Here is a 26,417-nt window from a genome sequence, read left to right as displayed (position 1 = left end):
TTAAAGACTCTTAATGACTTTCAGAAATTATTGGGCCATATTAATTGTAATTAACTTTTCATTGGAATTCCTTCCCTAGGAACTACCTCTTTAATTTTTCTTTTGTGTTTTCTCGTAGGGAGGGATGTAGACAGCCCTCGGGCATTAGCCCCACAGGAAGTGCAATCACCACAGCAGCAGCTATTTATCCAACATGCTCAGTTAGTAGGAGTGGATCCTGAATTTCCTACCCCACTTTCACCATCAGGATTCTGAAGTCAAGGGGAACGGTGGATTGAATGGATTTTTCTCCCTAATGGAAGTTATTAAAGATTAGACTCTTATGTGGCTAAAACAGGTCAGGTGATTTTTGCAAGGACCTCTCTGGCTTAAAATTACGCCAGGCGAAGATCCAGACTGCAGTACTATTCCTATGTCAGATAAGGAGATAGTTACCAGGAAAAGCTATTGGGGCAAATCTCTCTCTCTGATTATCTGGGACATCTGGGATGTCATTATTCGAAAGGTCTGATCTTTTCCTTTCTAAAAAATACACAATGGATTTTGGCAAAATTGTTTTTTTTTTAAAAAACCCTATTCTATTGCAAAAGCACCTCTTTATTATACTGACAGAAGCAAAGAGGAAGGCAGCATATTCCGGTCCAAAAATAAAAAGTAATTAACTCCCTTCACAGACTGAAGAGTAGAATGAACTGCTGGCAGCCATCCAACCTCTCAAGGATGAACCCGCTCCTTATCTCATTACAGATTCCCAATACGTTGCCGTGTGGCTCTGTCCTTCATCTTTTCTTTACCTCGCTGCAAAAAGAGGGTTCAAAGAAGAACCTCCTCCTTCTGGGTTAACTCATAGTGGAGCTCATTCCTAATTGCCTGGGCTTTTGTCCCAAGGCAATGATTTTGTTGATCGGCTACTTTCTCCTTTACTTGTTCAGGCTACAGACTGGCATACTGTAACATGTGCCAATGCTTGTACTCTACAGACAAAATGTCATTTCACTCACACCCAGGCTCAATCTATGATTGCAGCCTGTCCTATCCGTGTTCCAATTACCCGGCTCTCATTTTCTCCTGGAACCAACTCTAGAGGTTTAAATCCCAATGATATCTGGCGAATGGATATTACTCTTTATCCATCCTTTGGTCAATTAAATTTTATATATGTCACTATTGGCTTGATTTGGGTTATGCCTTTATCTGGAGAAACATCTGTAATTATCACTCATCTTCTTTGCTGCTTCTCAGCTATGGGTGTTCCCCCTACTATTAAAACAGACAAATGCTTCCACCTATACTAATAGTAAACTGGAAACTTTCCTGAATAAATGGTGATTTAAACGCATTACAGAAATTCCTTATAATCCTCAAGGACAAGCCATTGTGGAAATAAAAATAGGGAATAGATGTAGGTCACTGGATCCCCAAAGAACAGATACCAATGTGCATTATATACCCTTAATTCTGACAATTTGACTTTTCCATCCACTACTTCACCAGCAGATAAACAATGGAAGGATCTGAAAATATTAGCCTTTATGTCAGCCTATATGGTAGAAAGATGACACCGATGACACCTGGAAGCCCGGAACTGTCAAAGTATGGGGCTGTAGTTACGCTTGTGTCTCTACAGGCTCTGCGGACATTTGGCTACCAGCCAAGAAACTAAAACCCAGGAATGAAGAGACCACCTGACATCAAGGAAGACAATGAGGGTGAGGATGGCTGAAGGCCTTGGAAGAACAATATGAACCAGAACAGCTGCCATTTCTACCTGGGGGCAGACAAAGAAGCTTTCTTAAGAAGCTGAGAGTGCCGGGCACGGTGGCTCACGCCTGTAATCCTAGCTATTCAGGAGGCTGAGGTCTGAGGATTGTGGTTCAAAGCCAACTCTGGCCCTAACGATGGTGGGACTCTTATCTCCAGTTAATCACTAGAAAAGGGAAAGTGGGCTGTGGCTCAAAGGGTAGGGCAGTAGCCTTGAGCTGAAGAGCTCAGGGACAGTGCCCAGGCCCAGGGTTCAAGCCCCATGAAACACCCCCCCCCCAAAAAAAAAAAACAAGCTGAGAGATGCTTAGAGGAGAATGGAGAGGAAATTGGTGCAATGTCGTTGTAATGATGGTGATGCTCATTCATGCATTCTTGCATGCAGGCCTCTGCTTGCTGGGGGGAGAAGGGGGGCTCCCTACGCTGGGTAAAACCATTGTATTTAAATTGCACTGTGATGAGTAACAGTTCAGAAGTGGGACCTTTCTGTTGGTATAAAGACAAGGTTGATGTATTTAGTCAGGAAAATTTTGAGGGAGCTGAGTGTGGTGGCTCACACCTGTAATCCTAGCTACTCAGGAGGCTGAGATCGGAGGATCATGGTTCAAACCTGGGCACTAAAGAGTCTTATCTCCAATTAACCATAGAAAACTGGAAGTGGTGCTGTGACTCAAGGTGGAAGCCTTGAGTTGAAGAGCTCAGGGACAACACTTGAGCCCAGAGTTCAAGTCCTACAACCAACTAAAAAAAAAAAAAGAGTAAGGGATGAACAAAATGAGCTCTCCTCCCAAAAATTGTGATGACAAGAGTGTACTTCTAACTACTGCATTGCAGTACTTAGCTACAGCCTTCATTCTGCCTGTCCCTGAACGTGTAGTGGGTATCCAAAGAGAACTTAATCAGTTAGCTGGTCTTTTATTTATTTATTTATTTATTTATTTAACAAAGCAACAACTGTTACAGCTATAATTTTGGAAGAAATAAATCAGGAAATGGAGGAGTTAAGAATGGGGGATTTTACAAACTCTAGCTGCCATAGATTATTTGCTGATAAAGAATCCTTTAGAATATGAACAGTTTGAAGTAGTGTGCTGTTTTCATATAAATGACAATTTTCAAAAATTCAGACCCAAGTAGAGCAGCTAAAAAAGGAATGGAGCAAGCTGAAGACTGGTGAGAATTGGGGCCAGTCCTCTGGGCTCTTCAGTGAGCCCTGGTCAGTACAACGCTGGCTCACAGCAAGAGTGCTGCGCCTGGCACTCTTTCCGGTCCTGACCTCAGGTTTCCTGGGCATTTCTGCCCCCTCGTGGCCAAGACCAGTATAATATTCAAGAGGAATAGAAGCTGGGGTAGGTGGAAGGTGGAAGGATACAGTAAGGCTGTTTTCAGTGATAAATGCCTGGCACAGCTCCTCACTTAGGCTATATATTTGTCGGTTGTAGGGTTTGATCTCTGGGCCTGGGCACTGTCCCTGAGCAGGTTTGCTCAAGGCTAGCACTCTACAACTTTGAACCACAGCTCCACTTCCGGTTTTCTGGTGATTGATTGGAGATAAGAGTCTCACAGACTTTTTGTCCCCCAGACTGGCTTTGAATCACGATCCTCAGATCTCAGCCTCCTGAGTGGCTAGGATTGCAGGTGGGAGCTGCAGGTGCCCTGCTGCATTCTGGTTTGGTGTGTAAGGGCTGCTGCCCAGGTCTTGTGTAAGTGGTGGCCTCTAGTGGCACAGTATGGGGATGACAGGAGGCCCCTACTAGAGGGTTCAGGGTGAGCAGAGATCCACTGAAGAGCAGTCCTGGTGCCGCAAGGTTGGAACTGGGCTGGAGGAGTGGGAGGGAGACACCAGGGGGTAAACAGACATTCCTCAACTCCATTGTCCTTTCTCCCTTGGAATAGCAGGAAACAACAGTGACCTCCCCCTGGCTTCTCACCACCTGTCTCTACCTGTGTGGCCCCCCAGTTCATGGCTTCTCTGTGAATTTGAGCCCACCCGAGGCACAGGGGCACCCAGAGGTTACCCCCGCCCTGTGGAGAGCATGGGAGAGGCTGGAGGGATTATCTGTGACGAGCTTAGAGGAGGACCGAGGACCCAGAAGAGTACCCGGGACCCCAAAGGTACCTTCTCTTTTCATTCTAAAACAAAACAAAAATCGAATGTCTCCGTAATTGAGACAAGGGATAAGCTCCCCAAACTCAGCACACCGGGAGAAAAAATGGCTAGAAAATAGCTGGACTGGAAATGTCTCCTCTCTTCCTGCTCTTCTACAATTGTGGATCCTAGGGTTAACCTGGAATGAATAAGGTGACTTCTTTCTGCTCCTAAAAGTGATATAATTTGCATATTTGGAGTATGAGTTTGGAATCATGTGGTGGTGGGTGGGGGAGAAGGGAGGGTGATAGGACCAGGGCTTGAACTCAAAGCCTCGTGTACTTGCTTCATTCTTTTCACTCGAGGCTAGTGCTCTACCACTTAAGCCACCGCTCTACTTCTGACTTTTTGTTGGTTAACTGGTGATGAGTTTTATGGACTTTCCTGCCTAGGCTAGCGTCACACAGATCTCAGCCTCCTGAGTAGCTAGGATTCCAGGCATGGGACAGCAGCTCCCAGCTTAGGACCTTGGGATCTGTTTTAGAAAACTGCTCAGGAAGCTGCTGGGCTCCCCAGACCTGATGACTTTCAGCCATCAGGTAGGGAAACTGAGGCCCAGGAAGGAATGGCCTAATGTGGCTCTGGTGGCTCTGTGTCCTGGTGCTCTGACAGGCCATTTATAATAAAGCCAGGGCCCTGAGGCCATTTCTGTGATTCAAGGGGTTGGACAGGACTGACTTCTTCTACGTGGGTGTCCTCTAGGGGGTCCACCTCATTTTCGCCCTGTCCATGCCCCTGACCCCTCTGCTGAGCACTCCAGGGAAAACTATATCCACATGACTTTCAATTGGCTGCTGTGGACTCAACAAGCTTTAAGGGCTGGCAGCGCCCACCAGTGCCCGAGACTTTCCCACTATATTTTTTTCTTTTCTCTTTATTAAAAAAAAAGTTGGGGATCTTGAAATGAGAAGAGAGCACTTGAGAGACACACGTTTGCAGAAAGGAAGCTGGGGTCTGGGCAGACAAGAAGGGGCCATGGCTGTCCTCAGGGAGGTAACGGAGAGTGAGGATGGGGCTTAAGAGGACCAGAGCAAGGTGGGGCGGGGGCGGGGAGGCAAGTGTGAGGGTCACTACCTTGGTCTGAGAGAAGTGATGTCATCTCCTGAGACCTCACCCCAGCCTGTGGGCCTGTGGCACCTCATGCAAATCAGGACTGCCATTTTCCCTTCCCAGGGGTGCTTAAGTGTTTGTGACTGGGCAGAGCACAAACTTGCTTCTGATCTAGTCCCAGCTGGTGGCCCCTCCTAGTGTCCCTCCTGCCTGGGGCGTGGGGGGGTGTCTCTGTGAAGCATCTATGTGCAGGGACTAGATGCCCAGTGTAGGCAAGTGGTGAGGGTACCTCCTTGGGCACCTGACCTGACAATCTCCATCTTGCTTCTCCCAGACATTCTGGATTTCCTCTCAACCCTGATGCATTGAGCAGGATAACCAAATAAGAGCGGATGGCACGGCATCCCACATCACCTCCTCAGGCCTCAGTTTCCCCACTGGTACAAGGAACAGCTGGATTAGGTATCCTGGGTAATGTCAGAGCTCCATGGCCTCTGGGACAAGCCCCATCTCCCCTGGTGCTGACAGGCCATCAGATCTCGTGTGTGGGTCTGCAGGGCCTTGGGAAGAGGTCAGTTGGAAAGGGGTATGGGCGCTGGGGACACCGGGAGGCTGAGAAGCAGGGCATGTGCCTGACAGGCCTGGGGTACCACCTGAGACGCCTCTAACTTCTAGCTACAGTGAGGTGTGGTGGCTAGGCCTCAGAGGCCAGGAACCTCTTCCCCAGATAGCTTCCTGGCAAGGCAGGTGGCTGAAGGCCATGTTAATGACCTTCAGATAATGATCTTCAGACACATACCTGAGGATGAAAGGTCACAGCCCCCCCCGGGTATGGTGTCTCCCTGGGGCAGAGGCTGGGCTCTGAAACTGGCCCGGACTGAGCCCAGTTCCCCTAGCTTCTATGAAATGGGGGGGGGGGGGGTGAGGCAGGGTCAGGGGAAAGGCCTAAGGAAAGATGTTTGTTTTCTTTATGGAGTAGAGAGGGCCACAGGGGAGGGTACTATATCAAGATCTCATTCTTAATGCCTATGTTGGGTGTGGGGGGGAAGGCATGATAAAGAACAAAGAAAAACAAAAAGAAATGAAAAAAGACAAATAAGGGTAAAGAGAAGAGAAAGCGGAGAAGGGGAAAAGGGAAGGAGAGAGGGAGAAAACACACATGTAATCAAGAAAATAGCGACCATAGAAGGGTAGACGACAGAAGGAAAAGAGGGCCGTAAGCAAGGGGCAGGAAGTGGAGCAGAGACTAGGAGCCAGGCGGGCCCTGCGGCCGGTCTGGCCTGCGGTCTGGCTTCCGGTCCTTTCGGGGGCGCTGTTCCTTCCGGCCCTTCTTCTGCCGAGGGTTTCTCTCTGCAAAAGAAAAATAAATGCACCCGGCCTTGTTTCGGAGCTGCAGTTCTGGTGTTTTAGGGAGTCAGTCGTGAGGCTTGCACTCAGGGCCTGGATGCTGTCCTTGAGCTCTTTTGTTCAAGGCTAGCGCCCCACCACCTTGAGCCATGGCTCTGATTTCTGGTGGTTAGTTGAAGAGTCTCATGGACTTAACTGCCTGAGCTGGCTTTGAACCGTGATCCTGAGATCCCAGTCTTCTGAGTAGCTGGGATGACAGGTGTCAGCCACCAGTGCTCAGCTAGTTCTGGGTAGACCTGGAGACAGAACTTCAAGAGAAGTTTCCTATAGTTGTTGGGGGGGTGGGTGGGGTGTGCTTCTCAGGTAAGGTGACTGAGGACCTGTCTTCAGTGTCACCCCCTGACCTGGAGTTTCTGGAGGTCAGTCTTGTACTTGCCCTTCTAGGAGGCAGACAGAGGGCAAACTAGTGATGGCTGGCCAGAAGAGCGATGTGGAGACAGTCCATTGCACTCTTCTCTTAAGAATACTGGCGCCAGTGGCTCACAACTGTCATCCCAGCTACTCAGGAGCCTGAGATCTGAGAATCGTGATTCAAAGCCAGCCCAGGCAGCAAAGTCCATGAGTCCGTGAGCACAAAAATCCACAAGTGGAGCTGTGGCTCAAGTGGTAGATCATTAGCCTTGAGCACAAAAACGGCAGGAACCGGGCTGAGCCCCGAGCTCAAGCTCAAGAACAAGGGTACATGCATGCACATGCATGCGTGCGTGTTCACATGTGTGTACCACAGCAGAAGAGGTGGGGGGGTCTCTGCTCCATCTCCACTGGGGTCCTTTCCTGGTGACCCCTATTCTTCCCTGGTTCTGACAAGTCTGCTTTACTGGCTCCCTTCACCTGAACTCCGGCCTTCTCTGTGCCCTGCCGCCAGCAGCAGGCCTGTGCCTCCTGTCTCACCCTACCCATCCCCCACTGCCCTCACACTGTCAGCCTCCTACCCCTGCTGGAGCCCTTCTGATTTATTGTGATTGACGAAAGACAAAGGTGAAGCTGAGAGCAAAGCCAGCTCCAGGTTCTGGTTTACAAAGTGGTCTTGTTTGCCACATAAATCCCAACGGCATTCAGTGGAGAGGAATTGGGGGTGTTGGCGAGATGGTTCCCCACAAAGAAGAGTTGTCTTTATTCCATCCAGCTTGCTCATGTCCTGCCCTTCACCTGGCTGTCACTGGAAAATGGCTCCCAAGGAGCCCAGGTCATCTTTGTCTGGGCCCATGCATCTCTGGCCACTTCAGAGTGTTGGGGAAGGGGCCCGATCCTGGCGGCTTGGGATGTGGCCTGTGCCAGGGGCACAATGCCTAACCCACAGACAACTCTGGCGGCAGTCCTGCTCCTCGGGCGCTCACCTCCAGGGCAGGGCCTCTGGATGAGACATTTCCTGGACTCGGACAGCACCTCGCAGGTGGCTGCCTCCTCCTGCCCAGCCCGGCCGGCCTCTCGCACCCGGGTCTCCAGGCCCCAGGTAGAGCCACAGGTCTTCCCATTGTGTGTGCAGGGGCTCCAGCTGCTCCAGGGGCCTAGTTCACATTCCTCTGTGGACAAAGGGACAGACAGACAGACAAGTCAGTTCAGAGTGAAGGACAGGGGCTGGGGTCTGAAGGGGCCAGTCCACTGCTGAGTGAGGAGGGACAGCTGGAAGACGCTGCCCCTCAGAGCCTGGGGTGAGAGGTTCTTTGCTGACATGGCAGAGGCTGATTTGCCGGGAAGCCAGGGATGGTGACCTAGCTTTGGAGGGGAAAGCTTCCTGGAGGAGGTGACCTGGGGCAGGAGTAGGGCTGGGACAGGTGGCCGGGACAGAGGCCAGGGAACTGGAGTGGGACATGGGTGTGAGGTGGAAGGGGCCAGGAGGGGAGCTGGCCGGTGGCCGCAAGGCGGTCAGGAGCACAATTCAGGTGTGGTCAGTGGGGGGAGAAGGCAGAGGCTACTGGAGATTGGACAGTTGCTGGTCACAGAGGCTCATTTAGAAACACTTATGCAGACTTATCTTCATCTAAGGGCTCCCGGGCCGGGCCATCAGCACAGAGCACCCCACGTTACAGCAGGGCAGGACTTTTTTTTTTTTGTCTTAAGTCTTCAACTCAGGGCCTGAGCACTGTCCCTGAGCTTTTTGCTGAAGGCTAATGCTCTACCACTTTGAGCCACAGTGCTACTGGCCAAGGGACAGTACCCAGACAAGCAGCCAGTGGTGGCCTCAGCAGTTGTGTTGAAAACAACTAACACACACTGCGCAGTACTTTGAGTGGAATGAGTGCATTTAACCCTCACCACACATGAAGGGTTGGGTTCTGTGTTCCACTGCAAGAGTGCTAAAAAGAAACACAAAATCGGGGCCAGGTGCAAATGGCCGCCGCTTGTCAGAATGATGGGATGTTGGAAGGGACCCCACCCACGCTGGGGAGGGTGGGGGGATCTCTGCAGGGCTCAGGCCTCCCCTCACTGGTACCCTAGGCCCTCTCCCAGGGCAGGTGCAGGGTCCCCACTCACCCTGGCACTCCCGCGTGCTCCGGTGGGTCGAGGTGCCCGGCGGGCAGGCTGGCAGGCATTTCCCCTTGTACAGATGGAAGCGCCGCTTGCACCGGATGCAGAAGTCTTGGCTGAAGCAGCTCTCGCATGTGGCCCCACATTCTGTAACAGGGACACCCAGGGGTAAGGACAGCCACAGGGGGAGGGCACCTGAGGGTCTCCTAGGGTGGGGTGGCCCCTGAGCTTTGGGGTTGGGACTCCAGATCTCCTCTGTAGCCCAGATTTGGCAAGGACCATACTGGGTTGGGATGGAAGAGATCCTTCCTTTGTAATGGCATTAAACCCCAACACAGGGTGCTGAAAGACCCTCCTACAGCCACTCAGTAAATATGGGCTGGGAGTAAGGAGTCTCTGGTCTGATTTCCCCCCAAGGATCAGAGGCCATAATGATTTTAGGTCAAAAAACCAAGGTTCGAGTTAGGATCCATTTTCCCATTTGAGTTAGACTCAGAAGGCAAGTAACCCACCCCGGCCACACAGCCGAGTAGAGTAGAAGGGAGGGGTCCCTTGCCCTCGGTGCTGATGCAGGCGGAGGGGGCTCCGATAGGCCTTGGGGTGCAGAGTTTGGGCTCAGTGACATTCCTGCACCTCCATCCCCCGAGTTGTGCTAGGGGGAGAGGGTGGGGTGCTGGGAAGGAGCCACGTACTTCTGCACCTGTTGACTTCCTGGCCTCGGATGCCGAAGAAGCCGAGAGGACAATCATGGACACACTTGCCGTACTGCCGGATGCCCTCCCGCCGGATGAACAGGAAGAGCCTCTGCTGGCACGTGGAGCAGCCGTTCTCCTCGGAGCAGATGACGCAGCCCGTGCAGTTGCCCCCCACGCCAGTGCCCACTGCAGACAGAGCAGGGGGATGGAAGAGGAGGGAAAGAGATGGCAAACCCTATATGTGAGTGGCCCAGATTAGCTTAGTGACCTAACAAAAGACTACATTTCCCAGCTGCCTTTGCCAGTGGATATTAGCATATCACCCAAATCTGGATCCGGTAAAGCAGTATGTGCAACTTCTACAAAGTTGCCTTAAAGACCGGGGTGTGTTCTTGGTCATCTCCTCATCTTTTGAACCAAGGGGAAGGTGAACATGATGCTTGGGCATCAAGGGTGGATACCCTGACCTAAGGATGATGAGGTGTGAAATCAAACCTGCAAGGCTAGAGGATGTGGATACTGGACCAAGGCTTTTAGCATGATGGATAATCAACGTCTCCGACATAAATCATTGCTGTTTCTGATGTATATGAAGTTGCATGGGGAGAGAGAGTCCCACCCTCCCACTCTGTTTCTGAACAATATGTCATCGGCTGGTGGCATCAGGAGCTGTCAGCCTGGGGCAGAAGCACAGAAAGTGAGCGGGTGTCTCTAAGGGGCAGCAAAGGACAGGGCTGCTTCTTGGGGAGAAGAGTGTGGGGTGGGGCACCAGACTGCTTCATAAACACCTGAGCCCCACACCAGATGTCAGAAGACATTGTTGCCTCTCCAGCTCCCAGCCCCTCTCCTTCTCTGCCATACATGCTTCCTCCCTTCCCAAGCACATGCTGAGCAAGTGCTCTACCAGTCGAGCTATACCACTAGCTCTTTTATTTTTGAGGCAGAGTCTTGCTAGCTTTACCGAGGCTGGCCTTGAACTCGAGAGAGAGATCTTTCCACCTCCGCCTGTTCAGTAGCAGGGATTAGAGATGTGACTACCACTCCTAGCCTGGGAAATCTACATTTCCAACATGGCTAGTTCGGGAGCCATGCTTGGAGAACCACCAACCTGAGGAAATGCTTGCATATGTGCACACGGAAACGTACAAAGATGTCTTAGTCCAGCATGCCTTACCAGCCGTCAACTGGGAAAAGGCAAAGCAGCCATCACAAGAATGGATAAATTGTGGTGGTATACTTCTTCCACTCCACAGCCATAGGCCACGTGCACCACCTAGAGCCCAGCGCTGGGGGCTCACACCTGTAATCCTAGCTACTCAGGAGGCTGAGAGTTGAGGATTGTGGTTCAAATCCAGCCCCAGAAGGAAAGTCTGTGATACTCTTATCTCCTTAAGCATCAGAAAATTGGAAGTGGAGCTGTGGCTCAAAGTTGTGCAGCACTTTGAGCAAAAGAAATCAGGGGGAGCATCCAGGCCCTGGGTTCAAGCCCTTATGACTGATTCCCCTACTCCCACCCAAAAAAAAAGTGAAACAAGACCCCTCTAAACGAGGCTGTTTGTATAGTGCTGCTTCAGAAAGATTTAAACTGGATGACTCTTCAACTCCACTGTGTCAGGATCCCTAGAAGGCTCCAGAGGGGTATGGATGGCACTCAGGGATATGTGTTTTAACAAGGCCACACCTGCTCATACCTCCTTGTCCTGAGCACAGAGCTGACAACCATGCTTACTGTTTACCCTGACCTTGACCTTTACCCAGCCAGACTGGACCAGTTAGGAGATGGCTCTTGAGACAGACGCTGAGATGACCTTTGACCTAAGGACAGTTTCTGGCTGGCGTGGTGACCTGTGGCCGTGCACTTGTATCTCCCTGGGTTAACAAGACACTGGTGGCACTGGCATCGTGGCCTGTCAGTGTGAGCAGAGGCTGGGCTTCCACATTGCTTGATGTGAGGCTCCTGGGGCCACCTCTACCCTGGCATACTTTACCTGGGATGGCAAGCCGGCATTCCATCCCCTGACCTCAGTGTCTGTTGGTTTTGGTTCAGACACAGTAGTAGCTTGTCTTGGGACTCTGTGTGTGTGTGTGTGTGTGTTTCCTTATCCAGTCTGTGGCTCTGTGTCTCCAGTACTTTTCTCAACCCACTTTGAGTTTAGGGTTTCTGTCACTTGGAAGCCAAATGATTTCTGACTAATACAGAAACAGAGAAGGGGAGACAGTATGTGGGGGGGATACAAACAAGTCAGACCCAGGGAGGAAGCAACAAGTGAAACATCATGGGCGCCAGAAAGACAAAAGATCTGTGCATCTTCCAGTCCCTCCCCAGGCCTGGCTGCACCAAGTACAGTCGTTTGCCCACTCGAGTGAATTCTCTTCTGTCGATGTTCAATCAACCGGGATGTAGCTCAGTAGACAGGAAATGGATCGTGGGGTCATAATTCTGCTCCAAAGAACCCTGGGGTTCTAGGAATCCTCCCCCCACCCCCCAGGTCCTTCTACATGCCAGGTGCTCCTAGCCTCCACCCCTCCACTGTCCCCACGCAGATGTGGGCTTCTAAATAAAAGCATTTGGGCTGTCATTGCCACCTCCTGAGTTTTCTTGGATGTGGATGGCACCACATACAATTCCGGCACCCTCAGCAACTTTTGTTCCCTGGGTCAAAAATCCCAGTTGCTTTCACACGTGTGGCCCTGCAGCCGTGGTGGTGCTCATCGTTCCTCAGCTCTGTGGACGGGAGCTGAGACTCGGATCCACTTTTTGACAGCTCTGAGCACCGGCAGGTCACTGGGCTCCCGCCATCTGCCCACTCCCTAAACACATGGGGGCTGAGCCCCTCTGCAGGGCCACGGCTCACTGGCTGCGAGTTTGGGGACACTGGGTGTGTGTGGACAATGCACGGCTCCTCGGTGAGCAGGTAGGTGTCGTTAGGGAGAAGGGTGCCTGCAAAACTTGCAGCTCAGAGCCCAGCACCCTCTCCGTCCACAAGGGTCTTGACAATCTAAAGACAGCCTGGAACTCACGGCGTAGGCCTGAACTCCTAGCTATTCTGGAAGCTGAGATCTGAGGATTGTAGTTCAAAGCCAGTCAAAGCAGGAAAGTAGGCGCTTATCTCCAACTAACCACCCAAAAGCTGGAAATGGAGCTGTGGCTCAAGTGCTAGAGTGCCAGCTTTGAGTGGACAAATGAAAGGATAGTGCCCAGGCTTTGAGTTCAAAAGCCCCAGGACTGGTAACACACACACACACACTCTCCCTCTCTCTCTCTCTCTCCCTCTCTCTCTCTCTCTCTCTCTCTCTCTCTCTCTCTCTCTCTCTCTCTCTCTCTCTAGATGTATTCTCTGCCCAGGTAGAAGTCCTGGCACCAGCACTCTGGACAAGCTCTTTAGTCTCTGAGTGCCTCAGTTTACTCATCTGAAAAGCTGTGGCAGTAGCTCTCAGTCCACAGACCTTGTGAGGTTTGAGCAGGTGAGTTGGCAGGCACTGGGCATGTAGTAGGGGCTCCTCTGTACCCCTGGGTTCCCTGTTCTCGCACCTTCATGACAAAGTGGGACTTCAAGCCACCATGTGCCTCCCCTTTCCCAGAGGCCATCAGGATCCGGGGTGACATCTGAGCCTGCTGTAAGATCACGCAAAGCTTGGATTGTACGTGAAGGGCAGATGCAGATGTACCATTCTGCTGGGAATAAATAATCTCCCAGGCTCAGAGTCTCCATATCTTAGCATTGGACCCAAACACCTCGTTTCAAAAGGAGTCAGTGAGTCAAGGATCACACTTGACCTCTATTTTCCCCTCCCTCCCTCTCTTCCTTCCTTCCTTCCATCCATCCTTCCTTCCCCTTCCCTCCCTTTCCTTTCTCTCTCTCTCTCTCTCTCTCTCTCTGTCTCTCTCTCTGTCTCTCTCTCTCTCTCTGTCTCTCTCTCTCTCTCTCTCTCTCTCTCTCTGTCTCTCTGTCTCTCTGTCTCTCTGTCTCTCTCTCTCTTTCCATCTTTCTTTCCCAGTCCTAGGGCTCTGGGCCTGGGCATTGTCCCTGAGTTCCTTTTAGTTCAAGGCTAGCACTCTACTACTGGAGACACAGATCTACTTCTGGCTTTTCTCTGTAATTAACTGGAGTTAAGAGTCTCACAGACTGTCCTGCCCAGGCTAGCTTTGAACCACAATTCTCAGATGTCAGTCTCCTGAGTAGCGAGGACTATAGTTGTGAGCCACTGGCACCTGGCTATTCACTTTTCTATTTAGGGGTACTGGGTGGATTTGAAGTCCTCTTGCAAGACTACGCTTCCCTCTCTTACTCTGCTGTGCCTTCCCAGGGTGACACCTAGAACCTGGAACCCCCTCCCCTGCCCCAGCTCCAGGCAAGTCCATGTCCCTAGGAGCCCAACAGGGAATCTGCCACCAAAACCCCCTCAGGATGCAGCCCGAAGACTCCAGCCGCACTTCTTTCTTCTTTTAAATACTAATTTGGACAGATTGCCAACATTTACTTAAAAAACCAAGAGATTTCACATAGAAATTTGGAATTTGGACTTCTCTGGAGAAAGCCAGAACATCTGCCTGCGCCGGGCCTCCTGCTTGCGGCACAGTGATTGCCCGGGCTTGCATAACCAGCGCATCTGCTGTGCAGGGCACCGAGGGCCCCTCACTGCCGCGCTGCTGCGGGTCGGCCGCCCTTCCTGCTCATTTCACTCATCCACGTCACTCCCGGGAGACTATGAAGTCAAGCAGGACTCCTGACAACAACAACAACAACAATTTTTGGATGTGTGTGCCAGTGCTAGGGCTTGAACTTGTTTCCTGGACATTGTCCCTTATAGTTTTCACTCCAGTCTGGCACTCTCCTACTTGAGCCACAACTCCACTTGCAGCTGTTTGGTGGTTAACTGGAAATGAGAGTCTCATAGACTTTCCTGCCCAGCCTGGCTTCAAACTGTGATCCTCAGATCTCAGTAGCTGGGATTACAGGTGTGAGCCACCAGCGCCTTCTTATTTTTAAGAGATGAGGTCTCACTATGCTGCCCTGAAAAGCCTGAGCTGAATGACCTTCCTGCTTTATCCTTCCAAGTAGCTGAGACTATCTTGTGTGCAGGGCCCAGCAGACCAGGGATCCTCAGCCTTGAGCATGCGCCAGACTCAACCCGAGGGCTAGTGAAAAACACCAAACTATTGCTGGACCTCACCTCCAGTTGCCACTGCAAGAGGCCTGGGAGGAGCTTGAGACTGCAGTGCTAATCGATTCACGGCCTTATTGACCCTGCTTAGTCCCCTCTGAGAATCACTGGGGAACAGGGTTCCAAGCCAGACTTCCTGGGTTCAAATCCCAGCTCTGCCCCTTCATTTTCCCCCCTGCTTCCTTGAGAACAAGTATCCTAAGCATTCTGCGGCTCTGTTTTGCCATCTGGGACTTGGAAGTCCTGCTGGCCAGGGTCCTAGGTGAGTGATGAGGAGCTGGGCGGGGCCTGCCTGCTAGGTGTCATGGTGCCACCGTGACTGCCGGGACTCTGGTCACCTGCCCTGCCTCTGTCAGGTCTGTGAGTGGAATTCCTTTGACAGTCATGCGGAGCTGTTTACTTTGATGCCAACATTTTCAGGGGTAAAGTTTCTTCACAACTGGGGTGTGTCTGGGGACGCATGTCCTGCATGAGAACATTGTTGGTCATGGTAGACCATGGGCTTACAGCAGCTGTCCCGCAGGACTCCCTGAAGTGGGGGGCGGGGAGGGTAAGAAAGATGGGAACAACAGGAAGAGACCACTGCGCCTGTCCTTCCTGGGGGAGGCTCAGTCCTTTGCAAAGAAGCCCCCAACCTAGAGTCCTGGTCATTGACCTCCCTCCCTCCACAGTGGGGATGAGGCAGACAAACAACATGTGGCCACTCAGGCCGCCACATGTGGCAGACAGCTGCTCCTGGCTGCTGGGACCCTGGCCACGATCCCCAAGAGATCAGGTCTGGGCCACTGGGCCCTTCTCTGTACTGGGTTGTGAGGACCTTGAGGATGGCGTAGTCCCCTGGGATGCAACCTGCGTCCCATGCAGGAAACTCTTTAACCCTCCTGCCAAGGCCCCACTGGACAGTTCCCAGGGCCTCCTCTGGTGTCCACTTGACCTTACTGAGGCTGGAACTGTCCACACAGGGCAGTACCGGCTGCCTCAGGACTGGTCACACTTCTGCCCCCACCCCCGCCTTTCTTTTCTTTTTGGTGGCACCCCACTTTGAAGTCAGGGGCTCACATTTGACTCACTTTACCATTTGAGTTCCCCGCCCCCTGCAGCCCCATCAGTTTATTTTTGGGGTAAGGTCTAACGTTTCTTGCCCAGATCAGCCTTGTTCTTCCTGCCTAGGTGTGCCATATAGCTGGGACTACAGCTGTGAGCTACCAGGCCCTGTTCATTCCATTGAGATGGAGTCCCTTGCACGTTTCTGTCCCGCCTGGCACTGCATTCCTCCAGATCTCGGCTCCCCACATAGCCAGGATGACAGGGGGACAGGAGTCTCAAGTGTATGCAGTCTGGACTTGAACCATGATTCCCCCAGGCTGGCCTTGAACTATAGTCAGTCCTCTCAGGCAGAGGCTCCCCAAGTAGCGTGGATTACCAGCAGCTGCAAAAGATTGCAGGAGGGGGAGGCAGAGAATGGGAGAGCCTGACTTGTCACCAAGCTCACCAGAAGTCAGGAGGCAGAGGGTCTTGTCATTCCTGCTTTCCTGACCAGGAAGGCCAGGCTCAAAGACGAGCCACTGTAAGGGCTGCAGCCCCCAGCCTCTACCGACAGGATCCCCACGCCTTGCCTGGTGGCTTGATGCCCTGATGCCAGGTGGGAGTGGAGCAGCATTGTCTTAGGTACCATGAGGGGCCTTCTCTGGGTGGTGGTGGGGGGTGGAGATGGGGACAGTCCCTGCCAAGGTCCCAATCATAGGAGGGAAAAGGGTTCATGGATCAGGTGTGCCCCTGGGACAGTGGCAGGTGTGTGCCAACTCCCCTAAGAATTCTAGTACTGGGCCTAGTGGTAGAGTGCTTGCCTAGCATGCATGAAGCCCTGGGTTTGATTCTTTGGTACCACACACACAGAAAAAGCTAGAAGTGGTGCTATGACTCAAATAGTAGAGCGCTAGTCTTGAGAAAGCTCAAGTATAGTGCCCAGGATCTGAGTTCAAGCTAAAAAATATAAGAATTCTAGTACCTAGGGTTGAAGCATGGAGAAGGCCTGAGGCCCTGCCCCGGGCCGCCCCTGCCTGGTCATCTGACACGCTCGTGGAGAATGAATGCAAGCCAGATGGGCAGCTTGTGCCCAGCACTCTCCCTTCACTGAACCAAATCCTGAAGAATTTGTCTTCAGACAAATATTTCCCTATGTCTAGGTCTTCTGTGAAATGGTTTGTTCAATTCAGTGTTCACCTACCCATTCACCCATTCACCCATTCACCCACCTACCCACCCATCCATCATCCATCCATTCATCCATCTATCCATCTACCCATCCTCTCACCCATCCACCTCCCCCATCCACCTCCCCCATTTCCATCCAACCACTCACCCCGTCCATCTATCCATCCATCTATCCACCCACCCATCCATTTACTCATCTACCTGAAAAGTTGCCAGAAAGCTCTGAGACTTAACCAAAGTTATTGAGGACTGGGTTTCCAGGATAAAACAGAATTAGAGAGAAGAAAGAGCCTATGTCATGTCTGCAACTGTCTTTCATATGGCTGCTCATTAAGACAGTTACACATAAAGTAGGTCAAGAATAACCATCTTTAATATACAAAGAGCACCTGTAATTCAATAAGAAAAGAAGACCAACCCAAGGAGTGGGCAAGAGGACAGGGATACGTAAAACAATTCCAAAGAAGAAAGACCACATGCAAAGCCTCTTCCCGTCACTAACAGTTTGTAAATTAAAAAATGAAAGCGGGAAGGAAGTATTACTGCAAGCCAACACCATCCAGCACTCCCGAGAGGGAAGGGAACGGTCTCTTGTCTGCGGCATAGGGCAGCATATGTTCTAGCTGGCTCAGATCTGGCTCTACACTCGATGGCCGCCATACGTTCTTGCCCTGGATTGCTCATGTAGAAATGGAGCTGTCACCACACAAATGGAAGGCGGGTCTTCCCAAACACTTTGCTGAGGGCTTGATCTAGGTAAACAAACAGCCCTGCCTCTCCACACACCTCAAGAAAAATTACCAGGAAATAGTATGTGTGGACCAAACATTCAGTGAGCTTTTTCATTGTCCTCATTCTCTTAAGCAATACGGTATAGCCCAGAGAGGCAGCTTGGCTCTGTGCTGGGGGTTACAGGTGACGTGGAGATAGGCAGGCTCTGTGCCATTTCATATAAGGGACTTGAGCATTTGGGTGCCCTGGAACCAGTCCCCTGGGATAAGGAAGGAAGATGGTTGTGATATACTGCTATAGGTGGGGGAGAGGGGAGAAGGAAGGATGCGGAAGAACTCAGTAAACAGACCACAGCCCCCACCCTTGGAAAGCTCCTACCAGAAAGGGAGAAGGATACTTACAGATAGACATGAGGGTGACTAGAGGGGGCTGCACGATGGAGGGAGGGCGGGAGGCCTCACTGAGACATACCCTTGATGGGAGGGACCACCAAATACAAAGGTCCCACGGCTACTGTGGGAGAGGCCAGAGCGGTGACCCAGGGGAGAGCAGTGGGTAGCGAGGCTGCCTGAAGTGACGAGACAAGCCACAGGGTGCGGGAGGATACTCGAGTGGAGGTACTGTGGTCAGCCTAGGTGAGGCCCGTGATGATCAGGAGAAGCAGGGGGCCCAGGCAGGGAGAAGCATCAGGCTTTGCTCCTGGCTATCTTGGGAGGTAAAGGATAAACAGCAGATCTGGGGTACCTGACCTTAGTGTCGAAGGGATCAAGTCCTAGACTCCCACAAGGGGATCACTCTGCAGCCTCTTCCATCCATGCCCCACATTCCTAGCACTTCTCCTGGTTACGAGTTCAAGTCTTGCCTCTATTACCTGCTGCTGCCTCTTGACCTCCAGAGGCTGCCAAAACCGCATGCCGGTTCCAGGTTCCTTCTGGAGGTACTTTTAAAGCAGGCTGCACATTCTGGGCCGCTGAATTGGGGGGACACCAAAACCCTCTCCTAAGTCACTTTCAAAGTTGAGAAGAGGGCCGGGCGCTGGTGGCTCACGCGATAATCCCAACTACCCAGGAGGCTGAGCCCTGCGGACCACCGCTGAAAGCAGGAAAGTCTATGAGGCTCCAATTAAGCACCAGAAAACCAGAAGTGGTGCTGTGGTGCAAAGTGGTAGAGCACGAGCCTTGAGCAAACAGAGTTCAGGGACAGGGTCCAGGCCCCCAGTTCAAGCCCCATGACAGACAGGAAAAACAAAACAAAACAAAAAAAACAGTTGAGAATAGGTGACAAGGAAGCCCTCTCCAGCGCCACTTCTGGTGTTAAATCATTTAAGACCTACTGTAGCCCTATGAGGCTGAGACTACACACATCCCATTTTCATGGTGAAAAAACTGAGGCTCAGGGAGGAGAAGGGGACGAGCCAAGGGCACACACACACAGCACTGGGAATCCCGCACTGACACCTGGACTGAGCCTGCCTGGCAGCTCGAATCAGCTGTCCCCTTCTCTCCACCAGGGGCCTGGAGGTGAGGCTCCAGGTCAAAGGAGTGTGCTTTGTGCAGCCACACAGGACACAGAGCTCGGGGTGCCTGAGGAAGGAGGACACTCAGGGCTCTGAGGGGTCATTCTACCTTCTATCTTGAGGAGGACACAGCCACAAGTTTAGGAATTAGGAAAAACCAACACCTACAGCAATGCCCAGAGCTACCCTACCAATGGAGGCAGGATGGACTTCTTCACTTACCACTCAGTGTCTCGCCTGTTTCTGGGTAAGCTGCAAATGATCCATTAATTTTTTTTTTTTTGCCAGTCCTGGGCTTGAGCTCAGGGCCTGAGCCCTGTCCTTGGACTTTCTCAAGGCTAGAGCTCTACCACTTGAGCCTCAGCACCACTTCTGGCTTTTTTTCTATATATGTGGTACCTAGGAATTGAACCTGGGTCTTCGTGCATGCTAGGCAAGCACTCTACCACTAGGCCAAACTCCTGGCCTCGATCCATTAAGTTTTGCATACTCATGTGTTGTAACCTCAGTCTGAATGACTGTAAAAGATGCAGGCCTCTGCAGCAGCCTCCCTGAAGCCCCTCCCCTGTGCTCCCTCTCCCCTTGTCCTCCCCAGAGCACCCTCCCCAAAGCACCATCCCCCTCCGTGTTCCCCGCTCCCAGTCCTCCCCACGCTGTCTCGCCCAAGCACTGTGGTCCTGGGATGGGCTTCATACTTGACTCACCTAACCGGCCTTCAGGGCAGTTGCTGCCACAGTGGTTTCATGATAAGGCTCAGGAGGGGACAAGCTAGCGGCAGAGGTGACACTCCACCCCCAAAGGATGCTTGCTACCTGGTTCAGGCCCAGCTGTCCGTGCCCAAGACAGGAGTGACCATGTGTTTATGATGTCCCCGCTGTGTTCCTTCTCTTTCTGGCTCTCCAGAGAGGCAGGCACAGTGGGCCCCGAGCACAGGTAAACAAGGTCACAGAGCTCGGATACTGGAGGGTCAGGAGGAGAACCAGGGCTCCCTGCTTTTTCCCCTTGTGACCTGATCTTTGGAAAGGTCTGAAGTGAGTGTGGGCCCCTCCTCAGCAAGCAGTGCCGGGTGAGGAAAGCCAGACACAGGCTGGAGGCGTCTCATCCTTACGTTCGGCTCCTGGTCCCCTGCCCTCTGCCCACTGTCCACTGCCAGGCACCCAGAATACTTCGAGAAATGTCCCCAGCTGGCTCTTTTTATTCATTTGTACTTAATTAATCAAAATGTTTTGTAAGAGACATCCGAGATCCAAGAACTTTTCCCAAGCCTTTTCTTTCATTTTTTTTCTTGTCTTAGAAACAAACAAAAAAATGTATTTCATCAAAAAAAAAAACCCCAAAAAGCAGTGATGCCAGAGCCGGAGGAAGCCTGGCTCTGCAGAAGCCAGGCTCCAAAGGCGGTGGCACTGACCAGGATGCTACCGGAGAGCACAGCTTTCTCCTAACCCTGGAGACCTGGCTGTAGGCTGAGGACTAGGGCAGGATGGGGTCATGGTGGGGTGAGGCTGGGGAGAAGCAGAGAAACAGCATTGCTCTGTGGTGGCTGCCCCTCCAGGGCAGGTCTGCTTTGCTCAGCTTGGCATCCCCAGGGCTCCCAGCACTTGGAGAATGAACAAGGGAAGGAGGGAGGGAGGGAGGGAGGGAGGGAGGGAAGGAAGGAAGGAAGTAAGGAAGGAAGGAAGGAAGGAAGGAAGGAAGGAAGGAAGGAATTGCTAATACCAGGTAAGTTCCCCTGCCAACATTAGAAAAGGTCAAAATTGGATGATCCTATGTGTCTATTCAATGCTCTGATAAGCCCCTCATCAAGAACTCGGCAAAATCCATCACGTCCATCAACCATTTGCCAGGAAACTATAGCTGCAAGACAGCTGGAAGGACAAGTTTGCTTAGCCTCCACCTCACCTCAGTGCCAATGGAGAAACCAAGGCTGGGGGATGGGGCAGAGGACAGATCTCACAGCACAACCGGTGAGGAGCAAGACTGAAACACAAGGCTGACACCATTGTATCAGAGTGAGAAATGGAGTCACAGCTTGTCTGCAGGTGCGGGGCAGGATTGTGACAAAGGTGTGTGTCAGCTACCAGACAGGGTGGCAAAAGCCCAGGAGGCCTCAACAGACTGGGCCAGTGTAGGCACAACCCTTCCCTAATCAATTAACTCCTGGAGAAGTAGTGATGGCCTGGGGAGTATGGAAACTTCCTGCCTGCCTGCCTGCCTGCCTGCCTGTCTGCCTGCCTGTCTGCCTGCCTGCCTGCCTGCCTGCCTGCCTGCCTGTCTGCCTTCCTCTTCTTTGGTCTTTCTACAACAAAAAAAGCACTTTTTTTTTTTTGCTAGTCCTGGGGCTTGAACTCAGGGCTTGGGCACTATCCTTGGACACTTTTTGTTCAAAGCCAGTGCTCTGCCACTTGAGCCAAAGCACCACTTTCAGCCTTTTCTGTGTATGTGGTACTGAGGAATTGAACCCAAGGCTTGGTGCATGCTAAGCAATCACTCTACCACTAGGCCACACTCCCAGAGGTCTAACTTTTCTCTCTAGTTGGAGAAACAGAAGCCTGAGCAGGGAAGACCCACATCTCAGGAGACACCTTGGTATCATGGTGACAAAGGGGCTAGACTTGGAAGAAGGAGCCACCAAATGCAGTGCAGTGCTGGACAAGCCAGTTCCCCTCTTGGAACCTCAGCTTCTTCATCCAGCATCTTAGTATTCATCCCCCACCCCTGACTAGGCTGGCATAAGTAACAAAGGGCCCAGTGGAGGGGAAAGAAGGTGTTAGGGGCTGGTCATTCAACAGACACGCACTCATTTAGTTCCCCAATCTTCCATGAATACTTAAAATCATAATACAAGCATTTGAGTTACTTAAGCTCCCCAACCTTTAAAGATGAGTCAGGCTAGAGAAAGGATTTGTTTTGAGCTGAGAAGGATAGTCCAGACCTTCTAAAGGCCATTCCAATGGGTAGACCTAGACTCTGGTAACTCTGAGATCCGGGATTCAAATCCAGGCCGGGTCCTCTGAACCATTGCACAAATGGTATTTACAAGCCCTTGGAGCTTCTAAGTGTTCCCAGTGCACCCAAGATCCCCCCCCACTTCCCTTGGTGTCTGATCCCTGTCACCCCACCCCATCTCACCTCCCTGCTCTCCCAAGCTCAGGAGTCGGTGCAGGACTCTTCCTGCAAATGGATGTCTGTCTTCCCGTTACCCCCATGCAACCCTGCCAGAAAATAAAAATCACTCTCCCACCTAGTCGACTACCTGGTTAGCCCCTGCTTAGTAGGGTGGAGTAACCCATCTGTCACCGGGATGCGGCAAGGCTTCTTTGAAGGAATCATGGAAAACCCTTTGGCCAAGTGGCTGGTGTTTGGCTATGGATAGGTAGCCGGGTACCAGGCTGGAGGAAGAGTCCCTGTGCTCTGCTTTGGCCTCTGGTCTGCAGGGGCTGTGGCGAGTGTCACTGGGCAGGGACAGGCTTCCACCCACCTCCTGAGTGGCCTGGCCTGACCACAGCAGCACCACGGTGGCTTTAGGGACCTACAGAAGCGGGGCAGGCAGCCCGGCTGCATTTATTGGAGTCTCAACCTTGGTTCATCTTTCTATGGCGCTAGCAGGTCCGGGGGGGACAACTGAGGCAGCTGGAGGGCGCAGACTTGAATGTGAGTGTCGGGTCGGCTGGAATCCCGCCGGCCCTGGGCGGTGAGGAGCCTGGGGCTGTGATCATCCGGAGCAGGGCTGGGATGTCCCCTTCCTGGCTCAGCCTGGACGCCACCCACTCTGGCTGCGGAGGCTTCTAGAAGGACCCGCACAGAGCCATCCTCGGGGTCCCCTCCACAGGGAGCCTCAGTCCCCACGTCCGTCCCCCGGGGCTGCCGCGCGCCCGCCCCGCCGCGCACCTACCTTGCTTCTTCCTCCGGCTCAGGGCGCGCATGGCCACGGCGTGGGCCACGAGCAGCAGCAGGCACAGCGGCACCCGCATTTGGACAGCCTGGGGCCGGCCGGCGCGCGGGGCTCCGGGCACCCCGGCCGCACCCGCGGGGCTCCCCGGGCGGCCCGACGGCCCGGCGGTGGCGCGGGGTGGCGGCGCTCAGGGCGCACGGGGCGGATCCGCGGGGCGCCCGGGACCCTGCGCTGGTCGAGTGAGGGCGTCCGCGAGCGCGGGGCCGGGCCGGGCGGCGGGGAGGAGCAGGCGGGCGCGGGGCGGTGTTAGCCCGGCGGGGCGGGGCGCGGCGGGGCGCGGCGGGGGCGGGGGTCGCTAGCTGGGGGGGGGTCGGGGTCTTGCTGTTTGGCGGGATCCCCTCTACCCTCCCCACCCTCTCCATCCTCTCCACCTCTCCACCCTCTCCATCCCCTCCATCCCCTCTACCCCTCCACCCCTTCACCTCTCCACCTCTCCACCTCTCCACCCTCTCCATCCCCTCCATCCCCTCTACCCCTCCACCCCTTCACCTCTCCACCTCTCCACCTCTCCACCTCTCTACCCCCTCCATCCCCTCCATCCCCTCTACTCCTCCACCCCTCCACCCCCTCCACCCCTCCAGCCGTCTACTCTTGTCTACAGCTGGCCCGCAGCAGGCTCCGCACGTGGACCACCACTCTCGACCCTCCCCACGGCCCCTCACTTCTATCCATCTGTTCGTCTGCCTCCTTCCCCAGTCTGACCTCTTGGGGGAGATCCTCCACCCTTGCCTGCCTCCTCCATCCACCTGTTTCACCTGGCCTCTCCCTCCTCCTCCTCCCACGCCAGTCCTCCCCCCACAAGGTGGCAGCTGGGGAGGGCACTACCTGACACCCCCCACACTTGCTCTTTTCTCTTTCTTCCTAGAGGATCCTGAGCCCCTCCTAGCCACCGACCCTGTAAGCTTCCTGTTGCAGACGGGTGGTGGGGGAGCCCTTTTGATCCAAAGCCTCTAGCACCTCATAAATTGGCTGGTGACAGCACTGGTGTCCCGGGCACAGCTGGTAGGCTTTGAACTCTGTCCCCACCAATGGCTCCTTGGTCTGGCCCTCTGCTTCCTACCTGCTCAAGCAGTCACGGGAAGCTGATGTCACCTTGGGGGCACTGGGCACAGAGGCCCTCCTCGCATCACCCAGCAAGGCTCTATTCTGGAGATGAGAGGGAAGGAGAGAGCTGGTGTCTCCTCCAGGTTGGGGCAGTGCAGGGGTCCGGAGGGAGTCCTGGGAGCGAGGGTGGCTGAAGACACCTCCGTGGGCAGCACCATTCTTGCTGTGGGGTTCCACACACACAGGCAAATGACTCCCCCACTCTGACCTCCCATCCTGATGACCTATCAGAGCTAGCCTTCCACGCGCCTCCATTGCACAGACCCAACCAGTGAGGCCTCAGGACTCGCCATGGCCAAGCTCGGCATTTTGTGTGGACTCCACCAAACCCCTGTGTCTGACATCTCAGGTCCAAGTCTTCACCCTGCCTCCCCTTTCTCCCTTTTCACTCCCCAGGTCTCCCCGGAGGGCATGCCCAAGCTCTTAGGTCCCTGACACCTTTGGCCTTCCCTATTGTGGCTCCTTGAAATGTCCTAAATCATCTCCCCTGCTCCACTGGCTGGTTCAGGCCCCAGCTCTTGGCATGCTCCTCCTCCAGGAAGTCCTCCTAGAGTCTCAAGACCAGCATCTTCTCCCCACATCTGAGCCAGCCCCTCATCACAGCCTGCTCTCACCACCCTGGGTGGTGGAGGAAATGTCTGGCCCTCCCTCTAGCAGAGGTGGGAAGGGCTGGCATATGGGGGTGGGTAGGAGGTCCTGAAAACATTTGGAACACCCTGGGCAGACACTGATGTGTCTCATTGATCTGTGACCCATCAGCCTCGATAATCTCATATGGCCTGAGAATGATGTGACAAATGTCCAAATGGCCCTTGGCAGAAGAAAAAGAAGTCCCTCATTCCCTTAACAGCTCTCTCAAGCTGGAACCAAAGTCTTCTCTGGCTCAGAAGCCCATGCTGGGTCTTGCTGTGGGCCTCCGCGTGTCAGGAGACCACTGGGAACTGTGCTATACAGATGGAGACAGATTGGCTGTGTGGCATTACAGGGCTTGTGTAGAAGGAACCCTTATTTTACTTAATGATGGCCTCCAAAGTGCAGGGGTAGTGATGCTGGCTATCCCTATAGGCCAAAGAAAACCCTAAAGTGCTTCCTTCAAGCAAAAAGGTAAAAATAAAAGTGCAGTGCGATATTTCGAGACAGGATGAGAGACCACATTCTCATAACCTTCACTACAACCTATGGTTACAGTTGCTCTATGTTAATAGTTATTGTTCATCTGTGCCTCGTTTATAAATAAATGAAATGTTACAGATCTATATGCACAGGAAAAACAGTATATGTAGGGTTCAGTATCCACTGGAGTCTTAGGTATCTGCTGAAGATCTCGGGGAGCCTCTTCTTCAGACAGGCTGTGACTCCATTTCTCGCTCTGATACAATGGGGGAGTCTCATCCTAATGTGTAGGTTCAGGTGGAGGAGGCGTGGCTTAGAGAAGAGCCAGAGATAGCTCATCTACATCCTACTGGTAGAACTCCCGCAAAGGTCGCTGGGAGATGTAGTCTAGCTCTGGGCTACACAATACACAGGAGGAAAAGCAAGGTGACCATCTGTCCATCGGCCATGTTGGTCCACTCTCCTTGCTTGCCCCAGTAATGTGGTAACTTCTGCAGCCAAACACCTGGATTTTCCATCAGCCAAAGTCCAAATTCCTCAGAATGACACAGTGGCCTTTGGTTTCTTTTTCCTGCATCATTGAACTGGTGAACATTTCTGTCACTATGTTGAGTGAGGGTGGTGGAAGGCCAGGCCTTGATCCTAGTGAGAAAGCATCCACACTCCAGCTACAATATTAGTTGTGGATTTTCTTCTTTCTTTTCCTTTCTCCCTCCCTCCTTCCCTCTTTCCTTTCTCTCTCTCCTTCCATCCATCCTTCCTTCCTTCCCTTCCCTTCCCCCCTTCCCTTCTTCCCTCCTTCCCTTTCCCTCTCTCTCTCTTTCTTCCTTTCTCTCTTCATGCCAGTCCTGGGGTCTGGGTACTGTCCTTGAGTTTTTTTGCTCAAGGCTCACACTCTTTGAGCCACAGCTCCACTGCTATATTCTGGGGAGTTAATTGGGGCTAAACGAATCTCATGAACCTCCCTGCTCAGCTAGCTTCAAACTGTGATCCTCAGATCTCAACCTCTTGAGTAGCTAGGACTACAGGTGTGAGCCACTGCCACCCAGCATACTTGTGGACTTTCTGTGGCTGCTACTTATCAAGAGG

At 52.8% G+C, this 26,417-nt stretch overlaps 1 protein-coding gene across 1 annotated transcript; it reads right to left on the bottom strand.

Annotated features, from left to right (window-relative positions):
- Positions 1-6,206: 6,206 nt before the first annotated feature.
- On the bottom strand, positions 6,207-23,136 carry Rspo4 (R-spondin 4). Its single transcript, XM_090352703.1, has 5 exons — positions 23,052-23,136; positions 9,529-9,717; positions 8,843-8,983; positions 7,705-7,890; positions 6,207-6,310 (listed from the first exon to the last, which is right to left on the bottom strand). The coding sequence occupies exons 1-5, from the start codon at positions 23,128-23,130 to the stop codon at positions 6,207-6,209; spliced, it is 699 nt and encodes a 232-aa protein (XP_090208829.1). The 5' UTR covers positions 23,131-23,136.
- Between the last annotated feature and the right edge of the window lie 3,281 nt (positions 23,137-26,417).

The sequence above is a fragment of the Megascapheus bottae genome, chromosome 18 (assembly GCF_031878675.1).
Source record: "Megascapheus bottae isolate mThoBot1 chromosome 18, mThoBot2.hap1, whole genome shotgun sequence".
NCBI classification, from domain to species: Eukaryota; Metazoa; Chordata; class Mammalia; order Rodentia; family Geomyidae; genus Megascapheus; species Megascapheus bottae.
This window is presented reverse-complemented; position numbering and strand designations above follow the sequence as displayed.